Source organism: Egretta garzetta, unplaced genomic scaffold, assembly GCF_000687185.1.
Source record: "Egretta garzetta isolate BGI_Z169 unplaced genomic scaffold, ASM68718v1 scaffold68, whole genome shotgun sequence".
In the NCBI taxonomy this organism is placed as follows: domain Eukaryota; kingdom Metazoa; phylum Chordata; class Aves; order Pelecaniformes; family Ardeidae; genus Egretta; species Egretta garzetta.
The window spans coordinates 5,412,173-5,422,665 of NW_009260774.1; the positions used below are offsets into that span (position 1 = coordinate 5,412,173).

At 38.5% G+C, this 10,493-nt stretch overlaps 1 protein-coding gene across 1 annotated transcript in view; it reads left to right on the forward strand.

Moving 5' to 3' along the window:
- PTPRQ (protein tyrosine phosphatase receptor type Q) overlaps positions 1-9,925 on the forward strand; it is a 108,495-nt gene extending 98,570 nt beyond the window's left edge. Inside the window, exons 40-45 of the mRNA XM_009646323.1 lie at positions 1,136-1,270; positions 1,383-1,508; positions 3,680-3,828; positions 5,662-5,797; positions 9,475-9,598; positions 9,888-9,925. Of these exons, the coding sequence (XP_009644618.1) occupies positions 1,136-1,270; positions 1,383-1,508; positions 3,680-3,828; positions 5,662-5,797; positions 9,475-9,598; positions 9,888-9,925 (708 nt within the window). The remainder of the gene's footprint in view (positions 1-1,135; positions 1,271-1,382; positions 1,509-3,679; positions 3,829-5,661; positions 5,798-9,474; positions 9,599-9,887) is intronic.
- The last annotated feature ends 568 nt before the right edge of the window (positions 9,926-10,493 follow it).

Sequence of the window (10,493 nt, forward strand, 5' to 3'; positions counted from 1 at the left end):
GGGAAAGAGAGGTCTTGTATGTAGTTTTAACAAATGGGAACTTGGCTGCTACTTTTATTTTCACTGGTTAAACAAGAAAAAGTCAGTAACTGAACTGTGAGCTTTGCATCCCTGAATTACAGTTTTTCACCTCATTCAAACTAGGGAGGATTAACATAGTTTCTCACCGCCACCTGTTGTGTGTATTATAGATGCAGTAAGGAACAGGCAGCTGTGAATTATAGGGCTACAATTCCAGCAAGGAGCTTCGGTGGTGCTATAAACCTCGGCGTCAGTTGTTTTGAGCACTAAGAAGAACTCTGTGACACTATAGACTGCTAGCTCTACAGCATAAATTTATTGCTATTATTGCTATTGTTGTTATTTTAGACTTTCTGTAGTACATAAGAGTCCCTGCAGGGTACGCTTACTTTCTTTCAGGGAACAGATCTGTGAGAACCCATGCACTGACAGCATTAAACAGGTTTTTTTCAACAAACTTCCTTCTCCACAAGTTTTACATCAATTTATAAATGAACTAAACAGCAGAAGCTAACAATAAAATAAAAGTCAACCCCTATCGTAGGTTTCTCAAAGACCTTTTTATCAGAGATCACTTGTTTGAGTAAGCTCCATCCCTAAGTTAGGGCAGATCCCTGGTGATGACTGGAAGGACAAGGTCATCGGTGTGGTGTGTAGCTCTCAGATCAATCCTTAGTTGTTCCCCTGGCTTCACTGCTCCTTAGCACTATTGAATTCTACTTTGTTGGCCACCTCCTGACACAGTTCTTGGTGGCCTCTGGCTGGATCCGTGGTAAGACTAATATGAAGGCTTAGATATTTTTTAAATGGGAATTACTGAACTGATGTCCCTGTAATTTCTCTGCTAAATGCATTTCTATTAGGATGGCATTTCCCAGCCTTTATTAGAGCATTGGTTCATAACTGATCTGCGTGGTGGAAAAAATGCCATTACTTCCTTAGGTGTCCAAGGCCATCTGCCATGCAATGCTTAGCCAGGCCTATGCCAATTCCTTTAGTACGTCTGACAAGGTTCTAGCCTTACGAATGATTAGCTATAGGCGCAACTATGAGTCACATACGAATTCTTTTTTCCTTGCCAACCATTATGTATTAAATATTTTCTTTTTCTTAGGGTTATTTATGTCCAAATGAGTTTATTGCAACTCAGGGACCATTACCAGGAACAGTGGGCGATTTCTGGAGAATGGTATGGGAGACAAGAGCAAAAACACTTGTGATGCTCACACAATGTTTTGAAAAAGGACGGGTGAGTTACCAGTGTACCAATTAACAGCATTTTATGTAATTGGAAATCCTGTATCTAGTTTCTGTCAAGCTTATAATATGATCACTCTTAATTAGTAATCATCTCCCTGCAGATAAGATGTCATCAGTACTGGCCAGAAGATAATAAACCAGTTACTGTGTTTGGGGATATAGTGATTACTAAACTGATGGAAGATATTCAAATAGACTGGACCATCAGAGATCTAAAAATTGAAAGGGTAAGCCACAACTGGAAGCTGGTTTAATAAAACCCATCCAACACCTCAAAGAACATTGGATGTGCTCCATCCCACCCAACTATCCCTCAGTATTATTCTTTTACTCTTTTAATGCATATGCATTGTACCACCTAGTTTTCTGCATTTTGTTTTCATTCCTGATTTTTTTTTCCCTTGGAATTTTCTCCAGTTTCTGTCATAAAGAGCTGACATGCTATGAAGGGCCTATCAAGGTTACTGAACTTCTGGTCTGGTGGGAGGTGAAGTTTCTATTTGGACACCTCAGTTGTCTCTTCTAGAAAGGAGTAATCCTAACCATTCTGGGATCAGACAAATCCCTTTGAATGCATCCCTCTCAGATTAAAGGGCAAGATTCCCTGGTGCAGCGCAGCTGTTTTTCATTGTACCACCAGTTGTATTGGCCTCCACCCCCAGGAGATTCACCCAATATAAATGAGAATCATCAGGATTACTCCCACTCTTTGTGCTGGGTAGGGGGGTGGGAGGTATAGCATAGACGTTCATCTTTGTCATGATCCACAACTATAGTTTCCACTCTTTGGAAAAATTAGCCCCCAGCGTTAAGTCAGACCAGCAGGTGGGCTCAGAAAGCAATCTGGGCATAATGACCCAAGATGAAGTCAGCCTTCTTTTGCACTCCCAGCGTTGACCCGTGGTGTATGCAGTGCAGCCAGATCCTAGGACCTCAACCTCGGCTGTCCAAATCCATGCATTACCGTCCTGTGGCATGTGCACGTGACAAAAAGAACACAGCAGTTTGGGATTGTCTCGGTGGTGACCCCATAAGGATACGTTGTGCACATAGTACAGGACAATTCAACATTTTAAAATGAGTGAGAGAAGATAAACTTTTTCCAGCTAAAGTAAGGTATAAACAAGACTGAAAAGGGGACTATTTAGAGTTAAAATGCATGCCAGCAAAATGCGAAGTCACCTGTCTTAACCAGGGTAAGGCTGAAAAGAAAACAAAACATAACTGGAATTGACTAAGTGATCCATTTACTACAGCTGAACTACCCTGCACAAGAATCTATGTCCTTTATAAGCACATCATTAAATGTGCCATGTTGCTGGTTTTAAGATTGTACTTCATCTTCCATTCACAAATGGACGGATTCTTGGTGATCTTCCAGTGAAGCTAAAAAGTACGTGTGAGGGAAATCATTCACAATTACTGCCATATTGCATCCAAAGTAATTTCTCTTTTGTTTTCATGTTGATCAGTTTTATAAATATAGACCCAATGTAGTTGCTACACATAATTGCTCACAGTTGTTCAGTGTTTCTTACAATATGAAAAGAGCAAGTGGTTGGTTCAAAATAAATTTTAAAAAAAGGAACTGGTTCATTACACAACAATTGATTAAACTGTGGTACTCCTTGCTGCAAGATACTGTGAATGCTAAAAACTTCCAGGGCTTCATAAAATCTGAAAAAATGAGTAGAAGAACATTCTGACAAGTACTATTCAATTTCGAGATACCATCTCTGACTGAGGCAGTTCATAAGTAGCAAACTATTAAGAATGGAAAGGATACATTGTTGTCACATTTTATAATTTTCCCTAAGATTTTTCCTTGACTGCTGTTGGAAACAGGATATTGGTCTAGACAGGCCTTTGGCATGATCCTGTACTTTTATTCTTGTGTCCATCATAGTTAATTTAGGTATCAGATCATAACCAGCTCTTTGAGTTATTATTGCTGCTGCTCTGCCTGAGAGGGCATCAAACACTTAGAAAGTAGATTTGTGTTTACCAGCATGTGTGCGTTTGCCTTGACTACATTAGATCAGTCTTAGAATGGTTGCTTTTCCCTAAATAAATTTGTCAGCCCAGTTCACTAAACTTCTAAATGAGTTATTGAAACTTCAACCTGTAATCTACAAATTACACTGACTGAAGTCAAATGGAGAGTGACTGCTGAAGTCATTAATACTTCCTGAAAGATGGACTTGATGCCACCTCTCTCAGAAAACCTGCCCTAAGATCTGTGCACAACAAATTATCTCTTGGCACAAGTGCATCTTATAACTATTATGCTATTCTGCCTTTCTTTTTTTACATGAAATTGCTGAGAAGTTTACATGTAGCTTACTGGATCCTCTGTCACATTTCTTCTGCAAAAAACACCTTATTTTATATTTTTCAGCATGGAGACTGCATGATGGTGCGGCAGTGTAACTTTACTTCTTGGCCGGAACATGGAGTCCCTGAAACTACTGCACCAATTATCCATTTTGTAAAACTTATCCGTGCAAGTCGAGCACATGATAATACCCCAATGGTGGTTCATTGCAGGTAAGCATGTTCACCAAATTATTATTTGTTATCTTGTCATTTCAAGTGCATGTTAATTCTCAGGGAAGTTGCCAGAAGATGAACCAGAACAATGCCAGAAGATGCCAGAACAATGAAAACTGAGTGCACGGGTACGGTTCTAGTATGGACAGCAGTGAAGGTTTCTCTAGCAGTGCTCCTGAGTCTTTTCTAGGAGGCAGAATGCCAAAGTGTGTCTGTTCTTCCATTCTTGGAAATCCTATTGAGGTGATGTCAGTGAAACAGTTACTTCAAAAATTACCAAAAATTAAGGCACTGCTGAATTTATCTCAATTTTCCTCTTTATTGTAAGAAGAGGAATAGCGACATGTTGGTTTTAATTACTTCTATTATAACTATAGCTCTTCTTAAGAAGTAAGTATTTAAAATGTATTTAAAATGTACACATCACGTATCAAGAGGAAGAAACTATTTGGGAGCCACAGAGAATGACAAATAGGAATAAGGGTTTGCATATGCCAGATTTCAAGCTTGGATGCCTGTAAACAGCTAAAATCTATATTTAGGTTCTTAAATAAATGGTCTGGTGGTTAGAGGTGTTCAGCTGTCATAGTTCCCATGGATTTCATACGCAACGCTCTTAAACAGCTATTTCAAGGGGTAAGTGTGTGGGGTAGGCTAAGTCTTCAGGAAGGTGGTGTGTCTGCAATTTATATGCAGGTCAGTGTTCTCAGCAAATGAGTGGGCGCACTCCAAAATAGTGATCTGAACTCAGAGGTCTGTGATTGATTCTTTGCCTCATTCTCACTCAGTGCGACTCTGGAAATATGTGGAAGGAAAATATGGGTTTGGTGCCACAAACCTCTTCCCTAACTGTCCAGTTATCGTGCATGGGAGTTCTTTTTATTTGTCTTCGGTGTCCTACAGGTGCCACCCACAATGGGTGATAAAGCTTCAGTTTATTTGGTATCGTTGTTATTGAGAGTTTGACGTTTCCCTCAACTGTAGGGGCCAGAGAGGTGATTATAAGGAGAGAACTACGTGGTCTTCATGTTTTGAGAACACTTACATGCTCTGGGGCCCCTCTGCAATGAATCCCACTGCCTTCTCACAAGACAGACACATAAATGGGCCAGCATGGGCCAGATTCTCCACCTGTGCTCAAATTCCCGGTGTTACAAAAGGAGTAGGATTGTGTTCTCATACCCAAAAAGTTTATTCATGACTTTCTGCTCATTAGAGCTTGCAGGTTCAAGAGAGCTTTGCTATACATTCCCTGATGATCTGCAGCGATACACTCTGCGTTTATTACACTAATTGCAGAGAAGTCTGATAGTGATTTTGGGAAAAATCCTATTTGTTTTCAAACCTTGAAATAGAACAACACTAGCTACCAGCATGTCTTGCACACACAGCCTCCTTTCAAAAGTGTTTCCTTTTAAACGTTTTGCTAGATCCCATGTTGTTTTGTCTCAGAAACCAGAAGCATCACAGAATCCAGGTGTGATTTCACAAATTCTTGATATTTTTCTTTGAATTAGTGAGCTCTAGAAAATGCACAGAAAAGCTGTAAGGCCATTTTCACACTTATGCAGGTTTGGCTTAGTTATATCTCATTTGTCTGATGCAACCCCTTGTAAAATCAAAATCAGAGCATGACTCAGATCCAGATTTCACTTGATCCCATTCAACAAGGAGACACACACACACAAGTAAATACTGAAAAAGATACCATTTTTTTCTGGTTTTCTTTTCACAATAAACTTAATTTAACCAGAATATTCTAATAAAATATTTTATACTAAAAAAAAGTAACGGAAAACCTTTATTTTAACTTGTGCATTGTGTTTGCAGTGCTGGTGTTGGAAGAACAGGTGTGTATATTGCACTTGACCATTTAACCCAACATGTAAATGACCATGATTTTGTGGATATCTATGGCCTTGTAGCTGAGTTAAGAAGTGAAAGAATGTGTATGGTACAGAATCTGGTAAGATTTATGTATTTATCTTTTCCGTTTTCCTGTTGTTAAAAAGTTAGTCACCTGATCATCTCATCTCCTACAAAACAAGACTAGAACAATCAGAAATCTAATACATTTTCTACCAAATCCTGCTTCTAATTGGATTTTGAGCATTGTGCAAATGTATTCTTTCAATCTATTTAAGTATGTTTGGCCAGCAAAGTGTAGACAAGTGCTGAAGAGAGTGCTGAGACATTTAGTTTTTAGAACTTAAATTACAATTTCTCAGACTTTGAGAAAATTCATGTCAAGTTTTGGGTGAAGAACAGTTGTTAAATAAAAAATGGATTTGCTCATGCACTACTTACTTAAATCTATTTTTTCTGTATGTATATGTAGCATATCCTCCAAACTTTTAAATATTAATTTACTTTTGACCTCATTAATGATTCCTTGATTCTTTTTAAATTGCTTCAAATAAAATAACACATATGGATAGAATTATGCAGAGTCTTCAGATTTTGCAAAATCAAAGCAATGGTGAGGTTTGGGTCTAAAAAAGTGCCTTTCTGGCAGACTTATTGAGTATGGGGATAAGTTGGGGATGACCTGCTGGCAAGGAAGACCTCTGCTGTCTCTGGAGATGTGGGTATATGTAAAGGAGTAATAGCAGAATTTAAAGCTGATCCTAAATGCCCAGTGGAAGGGAAATCCAGCTGTGTTTGCCTAAGGCTTCTGGAATAGGCCTCCTGCAGGCCAGATCTAACCCAAGGCCACTGCCTCAAGCCTTTGAGTCTACAGCATGACTTACCAACTTCTCAGCATGGATGAGCGGTTCCAGGATGAACTTCCACATGACTGATGGATTTAAACTGATTTTAATGTAAGGAGATTTATTCCATTAGGAGTACAATTCTGCTGTTCTGTTATCATGTCAGACTGTAAGAAAAGTGTGTCAGAATGTACAAAGAGAGGTTAACCTCTCTTCAGCAGCTTGCACTTCAGAAGATTTTGTGAGACCTTCTGGTGATATTGTGTCACGCTCTTTCTTGTGAGGTGCTGCCTGATGACCAATTGCTTTCAATTTTTCCTTTTGAAGTCTCGATGCAGCTATGCCAGGACTTTCCTGTGAGCCTGTGATAATGAATTCTGAGAACACTTTTTTTAGTTGTTTTTCTACACTTTCGACTAGAAATAGAATAATCTGAAAATAAGGCAAAGTCTGGAAGACAATTTAATGGGAGGCTCCTCAAAATAAAATCTTAAACCAGTAACATATTTTATAAGATCAGTGTACATTTTTAAAATGTGTATTATTTTTGCGTACCTCTTAATTTGCATATTTTGGCAGAGGCTAGAAGAAGATGTGCCAAAATGCAATAAAAGATGATGGTCTCATAGTTCTGATTTCTAAACAGATGAAGCACTGATCTATATGCTAGCTGCAAAATCCTGAGCCAGATTGTTCTCTGTCCAGGCCATTTCTAGCTCATGTTTGCAAAACCGCAAAATGCAGATCAGCACTAAAACTTGCCCAAAGAGAACCAAATCTGGTGAAGTTTTATAGCGGTTTCAGTAGTCAAGCTCTTCTGGCAGTTCTGTTATAAAATACCGTTTAGTAGTCTATAATTCAGATTTTGTGTGATCAGCACAGAAGATACGAAGAGAGGAGCAGTTGCTTCCCAGAACTCAGTTTAGAGATCCCTCAGTCAAACTCTCTGTAAGATCTATGAGTAAAATACATACAAACTGGTTGCTCTGAGACCTGTTTTTCGCTTGATTAGAGCTTCAGAATAGTTTTCCTTTTGCCAACAGAGTCACTCTCAGTTACCGTAGCCAATGGGCACAGAATGGCTCATATCTGTGCAATTGCACACCTCTGCAGTTACCACTCTCACCCCAAGCTCTCTGTAGGGGGTGACCCATAGCCTGCAGTAACTCCTGAAAGACACCCGGAAATTATTTGAGATAGTGCTGGTTAACGTGGATCAAAACTACGCAAGGAGGAAAAGTAACTCTATCCCAGCTGAAACCAGGACAGAACTATCCAAACAATTTGAGGTAGTTTGGATCAAGTTCCACTGCCTGGCAATGTACCCAGACACTGTTTCATTCCCTAATTTCGATACCCTAGTACTGTGCCTGGTGGCCTGCACCTTACCAAGGCCTGCCCTTGGAGTACAGGTAAAGTGCATAACCTAATATTTAGTGAACTTTTTTATTCTTTCTCCCACTTCCAACCATAAAAAAGACTTTCAAATAATTAAGAAGGTCATTAATTCTAACTGGGAAAATAACTAGTCAGACATACATTCCCCAGGTATCCTGCTTCGCTCTCCCCCGGCAAGCCCAGAAAGATTTTCATTACTACATGCTCACAAGCAGCTGTATGAGTGCAAGAGATTATGGAGCTTTCAGAGTCTGCCTCCTGGATTGGAATAACCAGTCTAAACTCCACTGAAACTTAAGACCTTCATTCTAGAAATCCGTATTTGTCCAGCAGATCTGGTAGAGTTTATCATTTTGTCAAGTGAGGTACAAAGGCTAGTTTGAAGTAACGTCGTGCTGTTGCTTCAGTAAGCAAGCTATTGCAAAGTGTACTGGTGCTGTGCACTTCAGGGGCCTGTGAAAGTCTGTTTTAATTACCCATGGCTCTGGAGCCATGTGAACAAATTTCTCTTATAAATCTGAGACACTTGAACTGAAAATTGATGGCAGTTCTGAAAGCAAATAGCAATTACCGAGCAGAAAAATGACACTAATGTATTTACCCATGCAAAAATCAAGGAAGTTAAAGTTATTTTGGTCATCTCCATCTGTAAGTGATGTTCAAAACCCATCTGGACGAGGTCCTGGGCAATGTGCTTTGGCTGACCCAGCTGGAGCAGTGGGAGCAGCACGAGGTGATCTCAAGAGGTCCCTTCCAACCTAAACTAATCTGTGATCTGGCTCATTTTCTGCATCTCCATACACAGTACTCCTGTGTGAAGATACGCTTTATCCATTTATTTAGTTTCCCTCTGTTTTCATTCTTTTATTTCATTCATTTCATTCTTACATTGCTTTTTTTCCTTTTTTCAGCAATCATTACCCAGAGTTACTTTATGTCCTTGGAAGTGTCAGATTAACTTTAGTTGTCCACTCTTTGCATTATATTCTGTTAAAGATGATGCTACATTCTAAGAAGCATCACTAAAAAGAATGTGGTTTTTTGCTCCTAGCAGTGGTGCAATGGTGCATGCTCCTAGAACATGTAGATTTACTTGAACTTTTGCATTTGAGTGCACCCTGCTGGTTTTCTCTATACTAGAAAGAGGAAAAATTTCTTATCTAAATATTACATTCATGCGGTTTAAATTTCTTCAGTCTGAATCTAGTGGCAAAAAGCAACTAAACAACTTTTTGTAGAAGAAACCTTTACAGAAAATTGTGGAACAGCCTATTAGTCTCACTTCTGATTAGTCTAATTTCGTATATCTTACTGGGCATAAGAATTAACATTTTCACAAATTTGAACGTGCTATGCCTCATAATGAATGAAATCAGATCAGGCATATATGATATCACTGAAGCACTGAGAGTGCCGCGTTAAACTGCACTTACTTTGAGAACACCTAAATGTTATATAAAAAATGTAAAAGTTTTTTTGGTATTAGAAGTACATTTTTCTTCTAATCAAACATCTTTAAATTCACATCTTACAGGCACAATATATATTTTTGCATCAATGTGTATTGGATCTGTTGACAAGCAAGGGAAGTAGTCAGCCCATATGTTTTGTAAATTATTCAGCACTGCAAAAGATGGACTCTCTGGATGCCATGGAAGGTAAGGAGATACACAGATTGTCTTCAAATATTATTTTATCATAGCAGGTGCATTGACTCGTCCAGACTAAGAAGCAGAAACAAATACTTGGACATGCATTTTTTGGCTTCAGAAGTGTAGTTTTCTAGCATTTTGCTGCCCTTTAGTCTCCCTCATGGTAATAGCTGTTCCTCAAGATTTGCACTTTTTTCCCTGCAAGATCTTTTAAATTCAGCCAAAACAGTTATCTGCCGTTAGTTACTATTTGTTTACAATGTAGGTTAATGTAATGTATCTGTTTCTTTTGTAGGTGATGTGGAGCTTGAATGGGAAGAAACTACGATGTAAATGCTAAGACTAAATATTAAAGATATTGAGATTTTGAAAGTCAAAGTCATATTTTTCTAAAGCACAGGGGCCAAAGTGAATTCCCCTATTTTGATGATCAAAACAAACACAGATGATTGAAACAGCTTTTCTTCTATCAATGTGCCTTGATAAATATGTTAAAGTATTTTATTCAGATCACTGAGCAATAATGATTTGGAGTACTTTTGCACAGACTGCACTTCTGGTGTTATACAAATACTGCATTCAGTTTGTATTTAAATAGAAAGTGTGTTTGAACATTCTCCTTTGTTCCAGTTATCTTTGTAAAAGAAGAAAAATGAGCCAAATACGATGTAAAAATTCCATATTCCCAGTGAACTTATTTTGGTGTGAATTTGCTGTGTTCTTTGTGTTTTGGTTTTAAGTAAAAGCTACAATTCCTTGAATCATTCTTGCTAGATTGGTTTCAATGCTGTCAGCTCTTGCAGATTAATTCCAATGCCATCACAGTGATCTTTACCTAAATGTATGTTCTTGTGTTTTGAATCTTTTTTTTTTTTTTTTACGGGTGGTAGCATATCTGCTC